The sequence below is a fragment of the Podarcis erhardii genome, assembly GCF_964252035.2.
Source record: "Podarcis erhardii genome assembly, chromosome: 11".
Lineage (NCBI taxonomy): Eukaryota > Metazoa > Chordata > Lepidosauria > Squamata > Lacertidae > Podarcis > Podarcis erhardii.
This window is the reverse complement of record NC_138501.1, coordinates 22,524,604-22,549,475: the sequence shown is the minus strand read 5'-3', so window position 1 is coordinate 22,549,475 and position 24,872 is coordinate 22,524,604. Positions and strand designations below refer to the sequence as shown.

The 24,872-nt window shown below is 39.4% G+C and overlaps 1 protein-coding gene across 7 annotated transcripts in view; it reads left to right on the top strand.

The window, feature by feature from the left end:
• PAM (peptidylglycine alpha-amidating monooxygenase) overlaps positions 1–24,872 on the top strand; it is a 125,442-nt gene that overhangs the window by 60,459 nt on the left and 40,111 nt on the right. For all 7 annotated transcript variants that reach the window (XM_081880385.1, XM_081880384.1, XM_081880386.1 and 4 more), the window contains exons 6-14: positions 4,002–4,087; positions 4,912–4,995; positions 9,886–9,934; positions 11,798–11,865; positions 13,271–13,351; positions 14,404–14,480; positions 16,418–16,521; positions 20,034–20,218; positions 21,515–21,586. In XM_081880385.1, coding sequence (XP_081736511.1) covers positions 4,002–4,087; positions 4,912–4,995; positions 9,886–9,934; positions 11,798–11,865; positions 13,271–13,351; positions 14,404–14,480; positions 16,418–16,521; positions 20,034–20,218; positions 21,515–21,586 — 806 coding nt within the window. The remainder of the gene's footprint in view (positions 1–4,001; positions 4,088–4,911; positions 4,996–9,885; positions 9,935–11,797; positions 11,866–13,270; positions 13,352–14,403; positions 14,481–16,417; positions 16,522–20,033; positions 20,219–21,514; positions 21,587–24,872) is intronic.

Here is a 24,872-nt window from a genome sequence, read left to right as displayed (position 1 = left end):
GGGAAGCCAAGCTAAATTCAGACATCCTGGTTTGTTTTTACCTGCTTGCAGAAAAGGAGGAGGTGAAGCAGGAGTGAACAGGCTGCATTGTTAATTCACAGTAGAAAACTGTGACATTCATGGGCTTCGCAATTACTATTAGTTTTTGCCAGTTGCAATCACCCCACCTCTTTCCCTTCCCTATCTCTTGCCTTCACACTCCATGTGTTTTCTACTACACCAAGGTTATGCCAAGTTCTCCCTTCTCACATAGTGCACTCTTTTGCCCCAGTGGACACGAGACATTTATAGTCATGCTAGCAACTACTGGTAGCACTCTGGAAACCACTATGAAATTAATAAAATTCATTTTGTTCAGTCCCAGAATACAAAGATTGGTCTGCTTCACAGTTTGAAAGCATCTGCTCTAAACAAAAGGAGAGACTTATACAATCCTATCCATATCTACTCAGTAGTAAGCCCTGTTGAAATCAATGAGACTTGCTCCCAGGTAAATTGAATCAGGATTACAGCTTTAATCTCTCTGATTTTAAAGACTAAAGTCTGTTTCATACACTGCTGAAGTGTCAAAGTTGATTCTTCCACGTGGCTGGATCCCAAAACTTTCCAAAAGCATTTGAATGAAAGACTTTATGGTGAGCATAACTGTGTCCGTGTCTACTGTACCATGGGACAGTAGCTCTGAGATGAGCTTTCCAGCTGATCTATTTATCTAACGTGATTCCTTCATCCAAACATGACTGGAACAGTGTGGGGACCAGGAAATAACTGCATTTTATTAATGAATAACTCTATTCCTTATTGTAAATGACAGTAGGAAAGTAGCATCTTCAACATTTCCTTGACATTGCAGATAGGTTTTCTCCTTCCATTTTATCTGTGGAGGTCTGTTGCTGTTAAATTGAGATCCAAAATGTGCTGCTTCTTTTTTAGTGTGTTGTGAATGTTCCTAAGAAAAAGCGTGAAAAAGGAGATATAGTAGTTCTGCTATACATTCTACCTATGTGGAAAAAATAAAAACACATTTGATGAATGACTGTGATTACTGAATCTCATTTAAATGCAACTCTACCTAATTCACACTTTCTCATTCATATACACACACACACACACAGAGAGAGAGAGAGAGAGAGAGAGAGAGAGAGAAACATGATGTGTAAAAATGTGTATGGGGGAAATTGCATACAAATGTCAATGTTGAATAGATTTCTATTAGACACCCTATATCAAAGAAAATTCTACTTCTGCATCTCAGCTGCTTCTGAGGGAGGAGTAGTAGCAGGGCAGGACCTATGGGAGGAGATGGCCCTTCTACACAGATCCTAAGGCTTATTGGTCTTCCAATGTCTTTGAAATATTTATTTATTTTCTTGCCTTTATATCACTCCTTTATTTTGACATGAAAACCAAGGTGTGTGGTATATGTTGCAATGGAAAACACTTCAGATTAGGACCAGAAATGCACCAACAGCTATTGAAGCTGAAATAGTAGCGGGGTGATGTGCTCCCCCCAAAAACTCACTCTGTTTAACTAAAGCTCATTAAAGGAAAATCCTACCATTATCTCTCTCTTGGCAGACAGGGCATGGTATAAGTGAGCCCACTGTGACTGGCAGCATTATGTAGGGTTCAAAATACTTCTGATGACAACATGGTTTATCCTATGGGGATTATCCAGTTTGGTTGGTTAACTGTGATTTAGATAATACTAAACCTGATAAACCAATGATTTGACTTGGTATAAAATCGCTTCCTATGTTGCATGTGGATAGGTTTGGTTTTTTTTTTTAAATTGAATTGCTAGAACAGAAGTTAATTGCTTTCATTATTTGGAGGCATAGCATTGTAACTCATTTTGGAAATTTCTTTCCAAAGAACTTCACTATAAATATATTGGAAGCAGCTACTGACATAGCTGAAAAAGTTAAGTCTCTTTCCCCCACTAACTAATAATGTATTTATTACTTTCTGAAAAGAGATAAAATCAAGGTTATCATCTGTATGGTCAGCCCAAGGGGAAATGCCAAGCTTTTTCTAGTGGGAAGAAGCAATGTTCAGTCTAATTAACCTTGTGATTCTAAGGGCTAAATTCTTGTGGTGTCAAAAATAGATCTTCAACCATGCTCATCATGCCATGGTATATATGAAGAAGAGAATAGTTGATGCAAATGTCACATGGAATGATAGATATTTCATAGTGTGGGGATTAGTTTAAATATTAAGAATTATACTTGAATACAGGAACATATATCATATTATAATAAATCTTGCATAGTCTTAAAGTCAAAATACAGGGTCTCTAAGGGTTTTTCTTTGTTTCTTTTCTTCTGCGGGTGACTTTTGAAATCTAAATTAAGACACAAGCTCCCAGGACCATTTTCTGTGCAAAAACCACTGTAATGGTTCTCGAGTCCCCGTGGATGGGCACAAAATTTCAGGATGACAAAATTCTAAGCCAGGGAATTTCATGTTTGCAGCAGATTTTAACATTCAGCTGCCTGAGAAACTATTCCACCCACAGTAGGTGCTCATTTGTATGGGAGCTTCTGAACAGAGCAACCTTCCTTAACTGGCTGCCATGAGCCCTCAGCATTGTCGTTTGACATGGGGCGGTAGACTAGGACTCAGGAGGAGGATGGGACTGAATGGTGGGAACCTGAGTTGGAGAAGGAGGGATCTCCCCTTTCCACCACAGCTTCAGTCCCTTTGGAAGGGGATCAGGGTTGCTAGCTCTCCCCTCCAACCTTCCTGAAGAGCAGAGAGCCTCAATACACGTTGGGAAGGGCTTTGATCAGCTGAGGAGGAGGCTGAAACAGAGGCAGCAGCGACTGAACAGAAGAGTGTAGCCTTGTCACCTAGAATCAAATGCCACCTTCACAGGTGGAAGCTCACATACTCATGGAGTGCATGCTTGCAATCTTGGTATTCCTGTAAGGCAAGGGAATATTGTGATTGAGCACTCCATGCCTTGTCTTTAAAAGCTGGTGGGAGGTGCAGGGAAACTTGTTGGTGCATCTTCATTGCTTGAACATCTGAATTGTGACTTCTGAGCACTGTGTCTGCTGTTGACCCTATACTGTTAATTCCCTGAATAAATAACTTTTCTTTATGTACAAGTATGAGCCTCTGTCTGTGCGTGTTGGGCAGGAGCCAGGATAGTGGCTGGTTTAGGGGGACATCTGATATGTGCTGTTACATTCCATTTTTAACACCAGTATTGGACTGTACTGCCTAAGCCCTTAATCAAACAGCAGCAGGTTGCACACACAGAGAGAGCTATGTGTGAAGATTCTGTGTGCCTGCCTGTAAGTTAGCATGGCATAGTGGTTGGAATATCCTGCTAGGGCCAAGGAGATCTAGATTCCAATTCCATAAAGCTCCCTGGATAATATTAGGCTGAATACAAACTCTCAGGCTAGCCTGCCTTAGATAGTGGTTGTGAAGATAAAATGGGACCATGTACACCGCCTTAAGTTCCATGGATGTAAATGCAATAAGTAAAATAAAGGTAAAGGTAAAGGTAAAGGTACCCCTGCCCGTATGGGCCAGTCTTGACAGACTCTGGGGTTGGTGCGCCCATCTCACTCAAGAGGCCGGGGGCCAGCGCTGTCCGGAGACACTTCCGGGTCACGTGGCCAGCGTGACAAAGCTGTATCTGGCGAGCCAGCGCAGCACACGGAACGCCATTTACCTTCCCGCCAGTAAGCGGTCCCTATTTATCTACTTGCACCCGGGGGTGCTTTCGAACTGCTAGGTTGGCAGGCGCTGTGACTGCCAAAGAGATGAGTGCTGGTAAAATGCTGGAGGGAGCAGGCTCAAAAAGGTAGTGTAAATTTTAGAAGAGGGAGTTAAAAACACATTGAGAAGCATGATAACAAAGGGCATTCTCAGCCTGAATGTAGTGTTTGTGGTGGAGAATAATGTTAACTGCTTAATGTTCCTAAAATGAAAGAGATGCTCAAGACAAAATAAAAAAACTTCCCACTGTGTGTTTGTTTCAGGGACTGTGATGGAGGAACATGCACGGACACATCTAATATTTTGTATGCTTGGGCAAGAAATGCACCACCAACAAGACTACCAAAAGGTATGAGATATTTCACACTGACATTCCAAATGAGCATGTGGTAGTAAGGATGGACATAAAATGTTTTCTTTGTGTGCATAAATGTGTGTGTGTCTGTGTGTTAACTTGTAGTGACTTAAGTGCAATGCTCTGTATGTCTCTACTCATGGTTATTATTACTTTCCTTGGGAAGAATGGTGTTGTTCCTCTGGGTGAACTACTGCAAAAGGCTGTGCGTGTTTTGGTAGCTTCCCTACCTTTTTAATATGGAACTGAACAAATGTAATTCCACAGCGAACTTGTCTGCTGCCTTCTTATTACGGAGGAAACTTTTATGGTTTGTGAATGATGGATTGTTGGTGAAATCTATTTGGTTTGCAGCAGGATTCTGTCAAGATGATTCTTTTATCTTGTATTACACCAAGTAAAGTTCTGTGTTCCATATTCCCACCAACAGTGAACTAGGCCACTGTTGTAAAAAAAGAAAAAAAGAAAAGGAAAGACATAAAACTTGAGATATCTGGTCTGTCTGCTTCTATTTGCTCTTCTAGCTTTTCATAGCCAGAATGAATGCATAACTCTCAGTTCCAGTGTTATATATCCCTTGAAGGGTACTTGAGGAATGATTCCCCAAGCAGAATACATGTGAAAAACGTTGCTTGTGCTCTCTCTGTTTTAAAGTTATCACAGATAATAACTTGTCAACTTCAGTTCTTAATATGAACATTGTGGGATTTCAATTTAAGTTAAATATTACCCACTGTTATTATTTTACTATACTATTGAAAATACACAAGCATACCATTTATTGAATTCCCACTTGTTGCTTTTTGTTTCATGTCAAGGTGTTGGATTCAAAGTGGGAGGAGAAGAGGGCAGCAAATATTTTGTACTCCAAGTACATTATGGAGATGTTAGTGCATTCAAAGGTATGTATGATCTTTGGATATGTTAATGAGATGATATGTGTAATAGCTATACTATAATAAGCCTGCAACTTACATGATGTCTGTGTTCCAGGGATCACACCTTAAGCCAAAATCATATATAGTCCATATATAGTCCATTGGGTGCATTGGGATTGCCAAAGTATTTTTTTATTGGATGCCCGCCCCTTCCACCCCCTTTTTAATTAGTTTTTTTGCTAAGTGTGTAAAGCTGTGCACAAGTCAAATGCATGTAAGTTGTGGGCTTATGTATATTTATATATTTGCACTGAACGCTGCCATATTCTTGTGGCTGCAGACAGATGGTGCTGCAAACTATAGGATGATGAGAGGCATCCCAGGTAAGCTATAGAGGGTCATCCAGAACAGACTGCAGCAGCAGCAGGCACCCTGCTCCACTGGCTGCACTGACTACCAGCCTAGGACCCATTGCCCCACGATCCAGATTCTCAGGCTGACCACATTCTCCCCTCCCCACCAGCTTGCCTGGGTATTTGCTGTTGGCCCTGCCAGTTAAGATGAAAAGCTGGCCCAGGTGAGGCGTTGGCAAGAGAAGTATTAGCACGAAGTGGAGGAAGGCACTTACTGCCTGGAGATTGTCCGCTGCTGCCAATTAGGATGAAGAGTCAGACTTGGTAAGCAAATGGATTGATCCCCAGGCCAGTTGCCAAATCTGATCACCTTACTCCTCCCAGGCTGATGGGTCATCCTCTTGGTTGTAACAGTTGCATGGGGTGGAAAGCAGAAGATCTAAGCAGTTAGAATGAGGCAGGAAGGGGTTGTTGAGCAGTGTGACCCCCCACCCCAGTGAAAAAAATAAAACTAAAGTGAGAAAATGGCTAATTATTGAGACAAGTTACAATAACAGTGGCAGCTTAAGTGTGTTCTAATGCAGACCCTCCTGTATTTTAAATAATTTGGAGGTCATCTGATTTGAAATTGGTGGTATTTCTGATTATGTAATCAGGAAATTCAAATAGTGTAAACATCTTTGTCACTACCTCCTCCTTCTCTGAATTTACTGTTATGGAAGGTAGTATGCATGGTTCCCAGTAGGTCAATGGCAGCATCTCTTTGAGTGTGCAGAAGCTGTTTCTTGAGTTTGGCATATATTGTGCATTAAAATTCCCAGCAGTTTATTAATGTAAAACTCATAGGTGTGACACCATGCCGTTTGTACTCATTTCATTAATGATTTGTCTTGTGTTCTGACCTTTTAATTTTTAGCAAGTAAAAATAGTTTCCGATTTAGGAATTCCAAGGCCCCCTGTCTGATAATGGCAGCAACCTACCAAGCCCTGTTGCTGGCCAGTGGAGGCCCCCATCAAAAGGAAGTTAAATTGCATTGTAATAGAGCTTGGTATATTTCCCTCTCCCCATCAAGCTTCTGTCTAAAGGCCAAGTTTGCACTGGCATGGCTACAGCATAATCTTTTAACATTTTGTTTCTTGGCCCATTATTCTTTGCTGCAAAGTCTGTGAACCTTGTGCATTACATCCCATTTACAGTACATAAGATTTCTTCCTTCCACCATAATCAACATAATAATTCCAGTTTGGAAGATATACATTGCTTTATTTTTGAACTGCCCCAAGTGCACAAGCAGTTAAGGGAGGGGGGAATACGTATTCTCTGGCAAGTGATTTCAGCAAGCTGTCTTCATGGAATTATCCTTATTGCTCTATTTAGCAATATTCCTACCCAGCATCAATTACACTATTTTCTAGAAATCTGACAAAATTTAAATTCCTGATGCATAACAAATTATTTTGTGTTCATCAGTCTTTTTAATATAACTTACATTGGTTCCAATGCTTTAAAAAAAATAAGCTGCAAAAAAGAATGTTCTTTTGTATAAGGATATCTTTTGACCATATTAAATTGGTAGTTTCTATTTTCTAGTTACATTCATGGTTTTACAGTCATCCTTTTTTCCAAAAAAAAGTTAAGATGCTCATCTACACATGGTTTTTGCATAGCATTTCATGTAGTGGAATGCAAAGTTTAAGATTATTTTTTTATCTAGCCAGTTTTCATTTTCATAGTTGTAAAATATACTTAAGAGAATTTATGCAAGTACTTGCACTGCATTTCAATCATAGCAATCATATTCCCTAGTTTCAAAATTATTTGATTATATTTCTTAACGCTGGACAAATTTATAATAATTTTCATTTGTATTATTTTACAAACTAGGCAAAAGTAGAAACTTTGTGTTTCATGCTTCCATATTTTTGAGCTATACTCCTGGAACAATAAGCCTTATCTTAGGGTATTTTGACTTCGTAAACCTTTTAATGTATCTTCTGAGTGGCAGTTACCATTTATTTTTCTCACTGATCAAAGAATTAGAAGCTGATATGCATATCACAGTGGATTTTGCTATATACACTCTGCAATCCAGAAGTGCTATTAAACCACACTAGTAAGCACAGCTTCTTGTTTGATCTCTGTTGGAAGCTCTGCATAGAAAATCAGCTTTGAAAGAAACCTCCTTCTGAGGTGGGATGAATGCATTTTCCTCTCATTGCCACAGGGCAAATGGAAGCTAATAATTTATTTGTCCTGGAGCAATGTGTACTTGCTCTCTAGCTGAAATGCAAAATCAAAGGAATTATCCTAGGCTGAGTGGCAAATAGGGAAGATGATTTTTAAGATGGGATGTAAGGATTGCATTGTCTCTTCGCAATCTGCTTAGCTGATGCAGCACTTGCCAAAAAAAGCAAATGTTATGATCCCATTTCTTCCAGCTTATCAAACCTGCTGAGTAGAGAGCTCGTTAGACATGACCATTTTGGGAAGTGGGTGTCTAAAGTGATGAAAAGTAGGCCCTTACGTTGGGAGATTCTGCCAGTGTGAAAGGGGGTTCTTCTTGATACATCATAAATATTTAACACAGGGACAACCGTGGTGTTCGCAAAAATGAAAGACATGGCAGTTGATCTCATATGCAAGGCTGAAGCCTAGCCCAGATTTTGCTTTTGCTTTAGCACAGCAAGCAAATTTTCTGAAGTTCACAATGATGTGTGAGTTTAGAGAGAGCACAATTTTCCTTGAATTTATGCTTGTGATGTCTAGCTTATTCATAGAGTGCTTTTTAGTAACTCCAGATATAAAGGCAGCTGGACTAGCCCACTTGCCCTGAATGCTACAGCATAGCAGTCTAATGACTTTGAATAAAGTAGAAACTGCTTGACCCTATTTTGAGTGAAATGAGTCTGCCCCAAATGGGTTGAAACAGAAGTTGTTCAAGCAAATATTTTCTGCATTCAGCTTCAACTTTGCCATATTTGTTAGTTCTCAGTAATTCTGCTATGTATATAAACACAAGTAGCTCTTTGCATTTCATTTAACATAAAAATATGTACAGCACGTCTTCAGGATTTTTTCTTTTTTCCTTTGCATGTATACCCGTTTTTAGAAAAATCCTCCTGTTTGGTTGGGTGTGGATTTCATAAAAGCCCTAATATCCTAAAGGACACATCAAAAACAAATAGCTGAAATATACAATAGTGAGTTACAAAAATGTTGAATCTGAGGAAGTGACATTCAAGTCTTCTTCAGTCTAAAGCTTCTTCTCTGACTAGTGACATTTGCTGCTTCTGGTGACCACCATCCATGGTTGATTGGAACTGGAAGTTGTTGTTGTTGTTGCTGCTGCTGCTGATGATGATGATGATGACTATGCCCCATCTTTTTCCTTGACAGGGACTCCAAGCTGCTTACAAATAAAATAAAATAGAAACACAGCTAGAATAATAGGGGGAAAACAATCACTTGTTACCTTCCACAGATTGCAAACAGTTGGTGTGACATCTCTGACTGGGTGTAAAATGAAAGCCATCCACAAGATTATTTGAGAAAGAACAAGAGATTGTAAAGTTCTCAACGTTTGTTTTTTTTAAGAGCACTGCTTTTCCACATATCTCTGTAGTGAATGAAACTCCTTAGTGATTCATCTTCCCTCCTGATATGTTTCCCTGTACTTTCCCCCAAGTCACCTCACAACTCTCCCAGTGTTGGGTGAAACATCTTTCAGCATTCAGTATGAAATGAGAAAGGAAATTAAAAAACAGGGGGTTCACAGTACTTAGCAAACTTGGAACCATTGGGCTAGATGATTTATTTATTTAGCAGAAAACTACTGACCTGTTATACAGTAGTAATGTCCAAAAACAAGAAGTATTGGATGCAAAAGAAAAATGTTCAACATTTGTTGTTGGCTGCTTTGAATGTCTAACATAGACACTATGGGCTGTATCCAGAGTTCTTTGCGTGCCAGTTGCAATGACTTTTGCACTAGCAGACAGGTGAGTTTTAATGTTGCTTAGCAGAGGAATCCATTGCAACTGTTGTGCTAGCAGAAACCTGTTTGCTCAGCAGATCAAAGTTACCAGCAACCAACTTAAGTGCTCTCTTGCGCAACAGTGTTCCAGCTGATGCAAAACGTTTTTGCCAGCAGAACAAATATACTTTAGCTTAGCACTGCATTGGATATAGGCCTTTGTGGCAATAAAAATATTTTGCACCAGGAAGAAATATGTCTTCTAATGTCTTAGTTTTGCCTCCCTGCTTAAAATATATTACTTGATTTTCATCACAAAAAATAATAAGCCTATTTGGTTTTCAAAATATAATTACCAACTTTCAAGCTTCTGTAGTACAGTATATAACATGCATTCTTCATTTTATTTCAACACTGAAAGAGAATTTGATGCAAATGTGTCACCGGCACAGCAGAGTGACTTTGTTATGTGTATAGCTTGTCTAATAAGAAAATGTTATGCAGAAAGCATTTAATAATCACACTCATGTATTAACCGGAAAAATGCTAATGCTTCTACTTAACATCCATTTATATGTTTTGTGCAGATAAACACAAAGACTGTTCTGGTGTAACTTTACATCTGACTAATCAAAAGTAAGTATATTTCCAACATCTTTCATGTCAGTTCCCCGCCCCCCTAAAATCTTCTTTTGAAGAGATCAATGTGAACTTTGTCAGAAAATTTATGAGAAGAACAAAACCTTATGTTGACCCTGGTGTATGCTGAAGCATATTGTTTAGGGTTTGAGTGTGTGTGTGTGTGTGTGTGTGTGTGTGTGTGCGCGCGCTTAAAGAGACTAATTAACATAATCACATTTACTTCAGAATATATTCGATTCTTAAAATTGAGAAAAGGCAAGTTGGACTAAGTGTGATAAACAACTAGTTGACTTTCATGTCTTGGTAAATCAAATGTTTCATATATAATGTGTAGCTGCCCAGAATATTTCCAGAAAGTCTTGTATATCACTCCTTTTTTCCTCTTCATATTTGATTTTTAAAAGTTTGGATCTATCCATCTCTGTATTTCCCTTGACAAACCCAACTTCATACTGGTGTTGTTTATTTCATTCCTCAGATCCCAATTTCTTTGAAGTTGAAAGTTAGCTTGCTTCCCCTTTCCTTCCCCCCCACTAAATTTCACATCATATGAACCTTTTATGTGCTCATCACATCTCCTTTGCCCAACTGATTACTTCAACTACTCAAAGGATCACTCTGACCTGAATCATGCATTCAACCAAGGGTGGAACTGCAATAGCTTTGGTGAAGAATCAGCTGAAACCTTTCCCTCTGGTATGCACTGAGCCCTCTCACTAGTGCCTTTTTGAGATTTCTTTCTCCACCCCCCCCCCCAGAAAAATCTGTGAAGCAGCCCTCCACATACTTGTAGATGGGTACTGAGAAAGAGGCTTGGGGCTAAAACAGATTATAAATGTGTGGTCATATTTAAAATCTTTTTAAAAAGATAAGCTTTTCAGTTGTTGGGGATGTGCTCAATCAGCATCAGAAATGTTGCATCTCACCCTTTCAAAGTTTTGGAGATCCACATTTTGCACACTAAAGGAGAAACAGGAGTGACTATGTCTGTTTTTCTGTGCAACATCTCAGAGGTTTTCTGTGCAGAGGTTTTCAACCTTTTTGAGTCTACAGCTCCGTTGACCAACTACATTTTTTCTGTGGCTCCCCTGTGGGGTCAGAAGCCTAGTTATGCCACCCCTTGCCTGCAGAGCCAGCAGCCCCTTTTTGAACACCCTCCCTTGTGGAGTGTTCCCTCAGTCTCCTTTCCTCACCCCTCCCCGTGGGAGTCCTCCAGGCAGCAGCTGCCGCCACCCCTAGTCTCTGTGCCACCACCCTGACCTTCGTGGCCTCCTACTTGTCCATCCACTCCCAACAGGCTGGTTGACTGGCTGGCTGGCTGGGCTCCCTCACCTACTTTCTTGCTTACTCCAAGGCCACCACAGCTCCTGGCAACCAGCACCTGCTGGCCAGCCCCAGAGACACCATTCACCTAGGGAGCTTGTAGCCAGGGCTGCTGCAACAAACAGCCACAGAAGCCTTTGGGGGGCAGAGATGTGAGAGGGCATCAGAGGAGGGAGGGATGGAAAGAGGGACAGAGGCCAGTGTTGCCCACAGCGTCCTTAACTATCATTCAAGGCCCCCCAGGATGCCATGGCACACTGTATGAAAACCACTGTCTCACTGTAACATTTCTTTTATTTAACATAATTTATATTATGCATGATTGTAAGAAAAGCTCTATATAAGTCTCCATACACTGGATAAATATTTAGTATTCTACTAATCTGCATGGTGTGTGTGTGTGTGTGTGTATTTGAATTTGAAAAGTGCTGTTTCAGTTCAGCTATTTTATTTTAGAAGGAGCCATATAATAAGTGATTCAATGTATTTGATTTTAATTTCTCTCTCCTTCCCACCCCACTTTCTTTTTTTAAGGCAGCCTATGATTGCTGGCATGTATCTTATGATGTCCATGGATACTGTTATACCACCAGGGGAGAAAGGTGATTACAACAACTCCCTCCTCCCACTAATATGTGCAACACTTTCACTGTAGGATATAATTTCCTAGGAAATGTGTTATAAAACCTTTGATTAATATTGGAAGTAGTAATGTACCTTATATATCCATTTCAATATGTAGCATATTATAAACATATTTTATTATTAGACACACCAGCAGTACAATTTAGAAAAACAGATATCAATTCATTTAGACTAATAAATTTTGAAAGCATTTCTTTTGATTTTTATTAAGCACAAACTCCTTTTAAACCAGTAGTAAGTCTACTTTTTCCAAAGTTTGAAATGAAGTGTGTATAGAGGAACTGCATGTTTCAATATTTAGATAAATATATATTTCTGTTTTTGTTTCTGAATTTAATGTGTCCTGGAATGTATATTGCTGATGGAAGTTTTTGCTTGAATACTTTTTGTATGTGTTTGTTTGTGCATGTGGTAAAGCTGTTCCAAGATGGCGTAACATGCATCTTTAATTATTACTGAAACATGATCAGCATTTTAATATAGCAAATGAATAACAGCTTGGAACATCTTTTTTTCAACTACTCTTAGATTAGTATCCAAATTCCACTTATACTTGGGAATTTGAAAATTATGCTTTATTGTTTATGTGGATGGGCCTTGGGTAGCATTCTCTCTCTTCCCCCTGCCCCACACCCTTGTAGGTATGAGTAGGAGACTGGAAGCTTTGCTTCTTTTAATGGACCACAGTTCAATGTTATATCTGAACCCAAAACTCTGCTTAGTCTTTGCTGTGTTTTATTATTGAAATGAGCTGGTTCGTAAACCAGGTAATAAAATAAGTTTAAGACTACGCCTTTCTGAATTCTACTGTTAGCTAAAACCAGAGGTGAAAGCTTCTGATTTCATCATGGACACACCTAAGGGGAAGAGAGGTGAACACGAGCCTCAGGTTCATTCATGTAATGCAGCCATTGTGGTCTTTCATGATCCCAGTGTTACACCGTTAACTAATTAAGATGTTTCTCATAAAATTGTTGGGGAACACTTGTTTGGTGTTTTCTTATTTGTTTGAAATGATCTGTTGTGCCCCACTCAGATTTCCCTGTATACTCCAGTACACATGGGAATCTGCCACATGTTTCGTATATAAGGAAACAGCTGTACCATGTATGTGAATTGATGCAGACACAACATTGTCCCAGTAGAACAGTTCTTAAGAGCAATGTGTCAGTGAAAGATATGTCCATACTAATTTTTAGATGAATGAGTAGAGTCAGTAATTTTGCACACTACATTTCACATTGATGTACTTCTAATTAGATGGTTTGAGTTTTTAATTGCAACAATAGTTCCAACTAGCTGCTTCAACTTCAGTATGTACATGCCCTTTCCCCTGATTTCCTTATTTATCTCTTATGACAGCGGTTAATGCAGATATTGCTTGCAGTTATAAGATGTATCCAATGCATGTGTTTGCCTACAGAGTACACACACATCATTTAGGTAAGCCTTTTCATTTATTGATGATTGTCTTTTCAATCTGGTTTTGCTGTAATCCATATTAACTCATAATGTCTGAATTGAATTATATAGTGTCAAAACTTGTCAATCAATTTAAATCTGAAGAACAACAGAAAAACCTGGTATAAGCATGTTTTATACATCCAGTTCCAAGCTTATACAACACATAAAGTGGCTAAGGCAAGGTTGGGAAATGTGGCTGTTGAAATGTGTTGTTGCTCTCCAACTGGCATCCAGTCTGTATGCCCAGTGGTCCGGAATGATGAGAGCTGTAGTTCAACAAAAACTGAAAGGTTGTAAATTCTCCATCCCTGGCCTAAAGGCATGTGATTTAAAGGTGATGGGGGGGGTTGGAGGGGAGGGGGGATAAACTGAGAATTTGGGGCAGAGGAAAACAGCACACTCAAAACAGATTTTAAGAAACTAATGTGAGCTCACAGCTAGCCATTAAGAATAATATCAACTGTTTTTGCAAGATTTTGCGCTTCTTTGAGAGAATTGAGTTGGACAGTTGTTGAGCACCTTCTTAAAAACAGTTATAAAGTGAGGCTCATGCCTTAATTTAATTCTTGTCATTCATTCTCACACACACACACACACACACACACACACACACACACACACCCTTTCGTGATGTCCATTTATATATAGACAAAAACAATTTTTTCCAAAGGAAGGAGCATTGTTAACACACATTATGAATAAATGTGTGTCGCACCACATCACATGATGTCAGCTATGTTTTCAGCAGTTTGAAAGCTGGGTGAGCTTTGGGGGGAAATGGTTTGGCAGGCCGAACTAAACCCCTTGGTAGAGTTGCCCATGTCTGACATGTGTTTGGGTGATAAATAACAGAAAGCACTCAAGCGTCTTAAAGTTTTTAATTGTTTAAAAACACAACCAGCAAACCAACTTTTTATACAATCTTTGAATTTATTTTATGAACTGAAAGTAGCATAACTGTAACAATCTGGAAAAAAATAATTATCTTGCTAAACATATGATACTTATACTCTTATAATTTTATATTTCAGGAAAAGTAGTAAGTGGATACAGAGTTAGAGATGGTCAGTGGACGCTGATTGGCAGGCAGAGTCCTCAGTTGCCACAGGTATGTTGGGCTGATGTTTGGGTGGCTAGGGTTAATATGGAGAAGCTGGAAGGTCTAAATCCCTTTCTTTGTGTTTCTGATATTATGTACTTGAAATTTAAATGGATACCTTGAATTTGCAGGTTAAGCTTGGAAAGACTGAAATTTCACATGTTACATGAATTACTTGGAGTTGAGGAAGCTTTAAGATTTTTTAAATGGACAAAAGCTGTACTTGTGTGGGGCCAGTTCAGCAATCGGTAGCCCATCTAGTTATTGGCCAGAGTCTGGCAGCTGGACTGAGTAGTCAGAACATATCTTTTTGTTTATAATTTTTAGACTGCTTAATATAATCACAATCCAAAATGCGGTTTATGTAAAAAAAGAAAAAAAAGAAAGCAACAAAATAGAGATGCATATGATTTACTGCAACAACTTAAGCATTGCAAAACACTCTGCGGCAAAATAAAACTTGTGATCTATTGAAAGTCATAGAATTGAAGAGTTGGAAGGTTATCCAGCTAACCCAACTCCTGCAATGCAGGAATATTTCACCCAGCATGGGGCTTGAGCCCACAGCCATGAGATTAACTATACAAGGCATTCAAGTATTTTTATCCAAAAAAGGTGTAGAGGTTATAATTATTAGATTTGTCATCAGATTCCTCTAATACAGTATTATGTTGCTTGTAGGTTGAGTTGTTGCAATCAATCATATGCATCTCTAGTGAACGAGATCATGGTTTGCTGTATTGTTTTGGTGCAAACGTATGTCAGATCAGCTACTAAAATTAGCATGACATGACCATTTTTCATGCTTGCAGTATCCCTTTTCCTTTTGCAATATAGAAAGGAATGTGATGAGAGACCCAAGATTATTCTTAAAATGAAAGCCCATTGTTGAAGGCAGAGAAACTTCAGTCAGTTGCCACAGAATCCAACACTGACAATAACATTACAGTGTTTCTGTTTATCATAATTTTAATAGTTTGTCATATTGTTATCAAATGCAGATGCGATGAGATGATTTCTTAATCTAGGTTTCTCTTGCAAGATGCCTGGATGCCTGCATGAGTTTCACCCTTGCTTGAAAGAAGAACAGTCTCACCTCTCTGAGCTGCTGTGTGTCTCATAAGGAAGATTTGTGATTTAAATGTGTTGCATGCTAGGCATTGTAGAACTCTCCTGCATTGTAAAACAATAACCAGTGGCTATTTATCTTGCCAGTAAGTCAGGCTTATGAAGTTCAGCAGACTCCATAGCAACCAAGATGACCACTATGATTCATCTTGTCATCAAATGAAAATCAGTGAATCAGATGAAAATCAGTGGAAATATAGAGAGTGCATCTCTAGGCAAGCTCAAAATACAGAATGGCATCTCTCATTGCTGAAAAGAGCACTGGATATTTTACCCGATTGTAAATGCTTAATGTAGCCACCTTGATTTCATGGCTGCAGTCTGCAGTGAAGTGTGCATATTTTCAGGGGGGTGCACTTTACTATCATTTTTTAATTTCCTATTTGAAGATGCTCTCTCAGAACCCTCAAACTAAACCCTTATTTTAAAAGTAACATTGCTTAATGAAGCATTTGTAAAGGAACATCAAGAAAAATAATTGTGTGTACACAGGAACTCTTGAAAGATCTCTTGAGACACTTAAGTAAGTAAAATTAAATGAGTAAACTCTGAGTGGTTAAACTGTGACCTCAAGATGTTGTTTGATGATGATGATGATGATGAAGAAGAAGAAGAAGAAGAAGAAAATGACACCTCCCTTCATCCCTGACCATTGGCAATGCTGGCTGGGGCTGCTGAGAACCTGAGGTTAGCCACCCCTGAAGCAAGCAAGCAAACAGCACACATGGATTGCAGCCACGATTCCCAAAAAGATGAATGAGAGGAAACACACTTACTGCTAATCTGAAATACTTGACCTATTTTGTTTTCTTTCTCAGGCATTCTACCCTGTAGAAAACCCTGTTGAAATTAAGTATGGAGATACTCTAGCAGCAAGATGCCTGTTTACTGGGGAAGGCAGATCTTCAAAAACATTCATAGGGTATGTGTGTCTATACTTTAAAGATCTCAGTGTTTTTTAGTGGCACTCCAGAATGACCTGCGGAGTATATTGTGTTAGTGTGTTCTTCTTCTTATAAACTGGAAAGAGAAGGTTGCTCTCTTCCATTTCTAAGGAAAATGGCATGTAACCCTTTCTCTTTTCAGTTCAGCACTCTTAGTGCAGTCAAAGATCTGGTTATCCAATGGAAGCCTACTGCCAGTCAGTGTAGAAAATACTGAGCAAGATGGACCAATGGCCTTCCTTGATGTAAGGCTACTTCCTAAGCATTAAATGGCAGTTCTGCTAGGGATTATGATAAAGTTATTCATTTGCCAAGAATAAATTTCTCCAAGCAGTATGCATCTAGCATTGATGAAAGTCCTGTATCTAAAGTACAATTACTTGAGCCTTGTTTCTGTGCTTACCTAGACCGACATGAGGATTATGAACTCCACATTCTTAAAATTTAAATATTTATAATCTGGACTTTCATAAAGTATATCACGGTGGTTTACAGCATACAAATATAATAAAAAGTCCATAAATATCCATAAAGCATAATTTAAAGCATCAATAAAATATCAGTAGATAGTAGCTGGTTAAAAAGAGAAAACTGTATTGTGAAGTCATGCCTAAACAGTACAGTTTTCAGAACACAGCTGAAAGAAGGCAGAGACTGTTCCTGCCAAACCTCTGCTGTCAGGGAATTCCATAGGGCAGGGCCTGCCACACCAAGGGCTTGGTCCCTAGTAAAGGGCAACCAAACATCAGGGGTGCCAGGAACCACCAGAAGTGATCCAGGTGGAGCAGATGGCTTTTTAAGGTACTTTGGACCCAAGCCGTGTAAGGCTTTGTGAGTTAAGCCCGGCAGCAAATTGGCAAGCGGTGGAGAGCATTCTGTTAGAAAGACAGCCAGACTGCTGCAGGCAACTAAGCTGCTGCTTGATATCCCCCATTTTTATTTTTTTTAAAGAGAGAAACCCCTCAGCCACACCTTGTATTTAAAAGACAACCCCTTGGAAACATTATTTCCCCCTTCCCCACATTTCATGTTCCCTTATGGTTTCATGTCTCCTCAAGATTGACTTGATATCCAGGGGCGTTTTCACCCACCCTTACAAAATGCTGAAAAAGTGCTACACTCCTTCCTGGTGTAAAACTAGTGTCATAAGAATCATAGAGTTGGAAGGAACCACAATGGTCGTCTAATCCAATTCCCTGCAATGCAGGAATATGCATCTCTCCCATACAGGAATCAAACCTTGGTGTCATCAACACCACGGCCTTATTCATGTCTAAATTGTCTGCTTCATTTTCTGGGTATTCCTGTAGATCCAGAGTAAGGATCTTTCTCTCCGTCCCAGCCCGGGGGGCTGTATTTTCCTCAGGGTCATCCTTCTGTGGGCCAAGGCAAAAAATGGGTGGAGCAGTCCATGTGACTTTTCCAATCTCATACAATAATCTCCATTCCAGCTATGTAAAAATTGGAGCTTTCTGCATACGCACATCTCGTTGAAGTAAACATTCCAGCTGTGCAAAATCACTCAAAGAGGTCATGGAGCAGGGCCTGGAGAGAGTCATAAGGGCCAGATAGAGAGATGTGGAGGGCCACATCCAGTTCATGGCCCTAAGAGAGCCAGTGTGGACTCGTAATCTGATGAACTGGGTTCGCGTCTCCCCTCCTCCACATGCAGCTGCTGGGTGACCTTGGGCTAGTCATGCTTCTTTGAAGTCTCTCAGCCCCACTCACCTCACAGAGTGTTTGTTGTGGGGGAGGAAGGGAAAGGAGAAAGTTAGCCCCGTTGAGACTCCTTTGGGTAGTGATAAAGCGGGATATCAAATCCAAACTCTTCTTCTCTTATTCTTCTAAGGTTCCCCCACCCCTGCTAGATTAAACAAGCCATTGTGACCCATTCCTTTCTCACCCAAGGAAAAGGAATTAAATGCTTCTCGGAGGCAGGGGAAAGACTTGTTGCTCCACTAATTCCTGTCATTTTACTAACAACAAAAACAAACTAAACAGATTAATCTTCCAGAGGTGTGCAATGTCAAAAACCTTGACAGTGTTTTGATACTATTGAGATATGTAGATGGGTTAGATCACTCCTCTATTGCACTTGAGTGCTTTGCTTATATACTAAAGAGGTGGGTATCTAAATCACGTGTTGACGGGTTACACTCAATAAAAGAAAAAGAAGCTTTAAGCAATTTTTTTCAAGCAGCTTTCTGTGGTGGGAAGAGATTCCACATTTTCAAAGGCTGAAATATCCATTCACATTTGGGAAGGTCTGGTCTCTTTCATTCCCTCCCCCCCCCCCCCCCCCCCGGCAACAAACTGATGCCGTTATTGTTGCCATGGTGAATAAATGAATGCTGCATGATGCCACGAAGAAAAGTCATCATTGACGTCTTTGCTGCTTCCACCTAGTCCACCCCCACACCAGCTTGATGGTGAAAGCTAATTAAAAGAGCGGGAGACACCTTATTGCAGGCCACTTGCTGTTTTTTGAGTCTGTCTGTCAGGAGCCTGGCACTGCCCAGTGAATTGATAAGAACTGCTGGAGGATATTGCAATTGTCTCTCAAAATAGAACATATCGACATACCAAATGTTGGAGAACATTTTAGATTTTAAATAGGTTACTACTATCGCTTTCAAGTCTATAGATAACTCTTACTTGTTAGGTTTCTGCCTAAAGTAAGTCCGCCCTGACGCTTTTCTGAAAAGCAGCATTTAAGTTATGTCAGTTTGTATGTGTGTGTGTATCTTTTTGTTTTGTATTCTGGGGTCTGCAGCATCTTTTAATCTAAATGGAAGATGCTGCACTTAGTGTCCCATGACATAATGAAGCTAAATTTTTAACTTGGATGTATACTCTGTGGCCTGGCAGGCAGGGAAGAGGGGAGCAATGAGGAGCATTAAATAGAAGAGTCCTAAATTAAAACGCTAAATTATTGATGACTTGTAAATGGAATACATCATCTGGGCAGAGGGTGTGTGTGTGTTGTGTTCGGAATCTTCAGGAAGGAAAGAAATACTTTATTCTGCTGTGTTCCCTGTTAGTGATTCTCTTGCATGCAGTCCACCAAGCACTGCGGGAGTTCATGAAATGTGCTCACAAAAAAAGCCATTGAAGTCAATGGTGGGGGCTTGGGGGTCTGTGTTCACACCTGAGGAGCTGGGAGGTAAACTAGGGAGCTAATAAACCAGCTCATTGCAGGTTCAAAATTCTAACTGTTCTTAATTTCTAGCATGGTTGATGAAAACTTTGCAGACTGGTGTATATAAATGCTAAGCAATCAGCTGGAGATAATGGCCTTTATGTCAGAGGTCTTAATGCATTTTTTATGTGAAATGTTTAAAGTGTACTGTGGTCTAACCTTTTATCATTTGGGCAGTGGCGGTGGTAATTTTCTGTCTCTCCCATGCGATTTAATACCAGCCTCTACAAGTGTGTTTCATCCTGTGCCTGAAACTACTCGTATGTCTTTCTCCGTTGTATTTTGCTATAGGGGCACAGCTAGTGATGAAATGTGCAATTTCTACATTATGTATTACATGGAAGCCAAACATGCAGTCTCATACAAGACTTGTACAAGGAACATAGACCCAGAGATGTTCAAAAACATACCACAGGAGGCAAACATTCCCATTCCAGTCAAGCCTGATATGACCATGGTCCATGGGCATCATGAAGGTATGTTTTTTGTTTTTTAAAATTAATTGATAATATTAATTGAGAAAGAATGGTACGGTTGAGCGAAAGGGTACTTGCATGGAAACTGACCAAACAAATAGACATAGATTTAAGTATTGCATTCTTGAGAGTCGGATTGGTGAATCTTGTTCAGCCCGAGGGTCACACCCCCTTCTAGGCCATCTTTCAAGGTGAGTGGAGCCTGAGGCCAGAGTGGGTGGAGCAACAGATGCAATTTTTACCTTTGTATAATAAACTAGTTTGTATGCACACACCTCTCTATCCATCCAAACAAGGTCTGAAGCTGGACGAGTTAAGGGGTGTGGCCTGGAAAAAATCTCCTAAGGGGGCTGTTTCCTAAGTGGACCTTGATCCCAGCACACATGCCCTGCTTTGCGTTACATTGAATTCCACCCATAGTCCCTTGAGGCATATGCTACCAAAGCAATTTCCATGCTCCTTCTGGGGAACTTTCTCTTACTTTTTTAAGACTAAACTATGTTTTATTGAAACAGGCCAGTATCAGAAAACATAGCTTGAGCTTGGCTTGTTGGAATAAACTATGATTTAAACTAAACCTGGTGGCCCAGTTCATATAAAGCTGTGGTTCATTTATCCAGGAAATGGATGCTTCCAATGTCCTCCTTGCAGTCATGTCAGAGGGTCAGGGATCAGAAAATAACTAATATCCTGCTCCAGCCTATTGCTGTAAGGAAGATTTTTGCTTGGTGAATCTGGTCGTCTTGCACTTCGTTCCTTTGGCCAGATTTGGGTGTTAAAAGCAACTGCAAAATTCTCACATTAGTTCCCTCAGTTCACTACTGTTGGCTTGTGTGCTCACAAACTTCCCCCTGTGAATCATAAAATACTAAATGATCAAGCAGCCTACGTGCATGTGTAGACTGAACAGTACATAGGAGCAAACACGGTCTAGGGGCCATGGGGGCTTCAGCCACCCATAAAATATTTGAGGGGGCCGGGGGCCCCAAGAGTTGATGGGCATTGCCATGTAAATGGTTTGTGCACACATCATGTGATTGGTTATGTGGAGCAGGGCTTACCTGGGCCCCCACAATATTTTATTCAATTTGGAACTGCTGGAGCAGTAGACCATGTTAAATGAAGCTGTGCATTTATATCAGAAAATAAATTGTTGGATTGTTCTGACTCCTTGCAATTAATCTGAGTTACAAAAGCCAGCATGTATATGTGCAGGTATCTGAATTCTATTAACTTCTCTTTTAGCTTTTCGATTTCTTTCTTAGATCATTAGATTTCCTCCTTTCTATTTTTCAGAAGCCAAAAGTGGAGATACAGTTTCTGTTATGCAACAGCCAAAAAGAGATGAGGAGGAGGTTTTAGACCAGGGTACGTATAATACCGGTTTCATAAAATAGATTTCAAAAATGTTTCAAATAGTAGTGATAATTGCATTCTTTGTATTGAGATTTATCAAAATAGTGGTAGCTGTTCAACAACTAGCATTTAAATCATCCCTACCATTGCATTGCTGCTCCTTGCATAATCATTCAAGAGGAAATAGTCAATTACTGGTCCCTAACCTTGCAGGTAAACTCATTAGTACAGTTTAATCTCATTTGATTTTCTTGTTCACAGATAAATTTGCTTAACACAATTGTCATTTATTTGTGTGCTGTATTGGGCTAGTAGGGTTTAGAAATGCAGATGATTAATTAAATGGTGTATAAATGTCTTCAATAAATAAAGAGTGTTCTTCCTGGAAGAAGAAAAAAAGAGAGGTTTTTAGTTTTAATTCTTGATTATATATGAAAATTATTAAATACTTATTTTGTTGGAGTTTTGTAACATAATAACCATTTTCAGTTTGACCTACTCATGTACAGAAGGAAGCATCTTAATGTGCAAAGAATTATCCCTGTGCTTTAATATTAACATGTAAGGAGATGTGGAATGGATGCTAGTCCTACTTTGTTGCATTTTAATACTGTATATATACAAAATGTGTGTAACTGTATGCATACAGGCCTACAAACACTTTATTATGTCTCACAAGCCCAGTGGGATGTTGTTATGGCTGAATCTTTCAGGATAACATTACCTAAGGTTGTATCCAACAAAGTGATCCTGTTAGCACAAATATTTTTGTTTGACTTTTTAAAGGACTCATTCTAAAGCTGCAGTCTCAAGCCTTCTGTTTTACTGTCTTTGCACATGCACCACTTTGTAAGCCAAATAGTGGAGTTAAATAATTGAAAGAGCCTTGCAACTAAATTAGTAGTCTCACCAGCATTGCTGTTAAGCGGGGTGTATTTAATTCATCCAATTTTTGCAGATAGAGAATGACTGCCCTGAGTCTGATTCCATGGTTGAGCTGCATTTTGAATCGCAACATTTCCACATATCCAAATATGTGGAAGAATTGCTAGGTTTAATCTTGCAATTCAAATATTTAATATTGATTTAAATTTTACACACCTATTCCTCTGAAGCGACTTCTGTGGATTTGAAGAGGATCTTGCATGACAATTGTCAAGCTTAGCAATCCCTGATTAATCTTGATGGTACTCATTCTGGGTTAACTAGTGAGATACGTAATGATTTAACACGGTGGTTCGGAAGCATTTTTTAATCACTGAAACACTTATTCTGCTTTGCCGATTGTAACTTGTCTTGTAAAAACATCCTCCAAACAGAAGCTGCAGTACAGCTTTGTTTAATAACAAATCTCTACTTGGTGTGTATGTGTGAGCGTGTGTGTGTATATATCTCTAACATGTTTCTATGGAAACAGGTTCTTTAGATTTTGTTGGTCAAGAAAGAAATCAAACCTCTTTAAGAATGAGTGGGAGTTTCTGTAATTTTAACAGGTTCATTTAAATTCTCATACACCATTTTTTTCTTGCTGACTTTAATTGCAGTAGTTCCAGCTAATGCAAGTTTTAATTGCTGAAAGAATTAAAACCAATTCTAGGACTGGTTCTGGGTGGTTAATCATTAAGGTGTGCTTTTATTTAAGTTATTAAATAACTTAAATAACTTTTATTTAAGTTATTAATGTCGCTGTGTACCAATACATTTTCCTAAATTATGAGTGAAGTGCTGGATAATGGATTGCTTTTAAATTTTGTATTGACAATGAATCTCCTTAGTTTCCAGCTTTTATTTCTTCCTCCTTATTGTCCAGTTGGGCTACATTCTTGTATTCATTCTCCTTCAAAAATTGTGTGAGGTAGGTCATTGCTGTTCTTCTCCATGATGGGGGACTGAAATGAATCTTTGTTTATAGTCATAAAAGGAGTGTTGTAACTAAGCCTGGGAGTCGGAATGAGGTCTAAACTATTTTGTGCCATGCGGAGCTTGAAAAATGTATTTGTATTAAACAATATAGCTACTTACATATAACTGAAACACTGGTTCTGGAAGACAAATGGCCTTGGACACAATGGTGATGTGAAGTTGTATTTTTTATGAAAACTGAGAAAACATATCCGAACTTAGTTGGATTAAGTGGGAATTGTAGCATTAGTTTGGGGGCTATGGGTTTCTGAAAGCTTGTGTAACCACCTTATTCTGAAAGAAATACTTAAGAAACGGTTATCTTATTAATACAGTGGTACCTCAGGTTAAGTACTTAATTCGTTCTGGAGGTCCGTACTTAACCTGAAACTGTTCTTAACCTGAAGCACCACTTTAGCTAATGGGGCCTCCTGCTGCCATCGCACCACTGGAGCATGATTTCTGTTCTCATCCTGAAGCAAAGTTCTTAACCCGAGGTAATATTTCTGGGTTAGCGGAGTCTGTAACCTGAAGCGTATGTAACCTGAAGCGTATGTAACCTGAAGTACCACTGTATGTTAAACACCCCATTTTCCTCTCCTCACTGTACAGCTTTGGTCTGTTTTTGCATTACTGAAGTAAAGTTGTCTGCATTTAGTGTACAAGCCTTTGAGCTGCAGTTTTATCACCCAGGAATCTACTTCATCATCCCTGGATGAGACTTCATATTCTATCTTTTCAGTGTAGGAGGAGTGGGTTGTATATGTAGTTCTCGATGAGAAGTTGAGATTGCCACAGCGCCAGAGTGCCTAAGGCTTCAAGCAATGCAGAATCAGCTGTTTTAAAGTGCCCATACGAAAAACAGTGTGATATCTAAACAAATGAAATGTTTTTCTCTTGAGATATTTCTGTTCTGCCATTTGGACGAGTTCAGTGACAGAACTAAGAAAATATAGCAATAATATCAGAAAGGTGTTGAAGGATAGAAATAAATGAGAGGGTTGTTTAATTCATCTCATTTGGTATTATTTATCATTTAAATTTATTATCAGTCACAAGCCTTCTTTAGGCAGCAAATAATAACATTTTTAAAAAAACTCTCTGTGGAAAAGTTATAGATAAAAGCAGTTGGCAAACCCACTTCAGTAGCAACATCAAATTCCATTAAAAGCTGGGGGGGGGGTGTGCTGGGAGAGGCATGTTTCATTGTTTCCTAAAAATCTGAAATGCAGGGATTTTTTGCCCAAAGTGGGGCTCGAACCGATGACTCATGTTCTACTGACTGAGTTATCCCTCAGGTAATGGAAGTTCCTGAGATGAAACATCCTGACCAAAACAACCCTGTCTTTTGCTGCTGCCCATTTCACCATTTGGGCTTCAGACTTGGCCTTCTTCA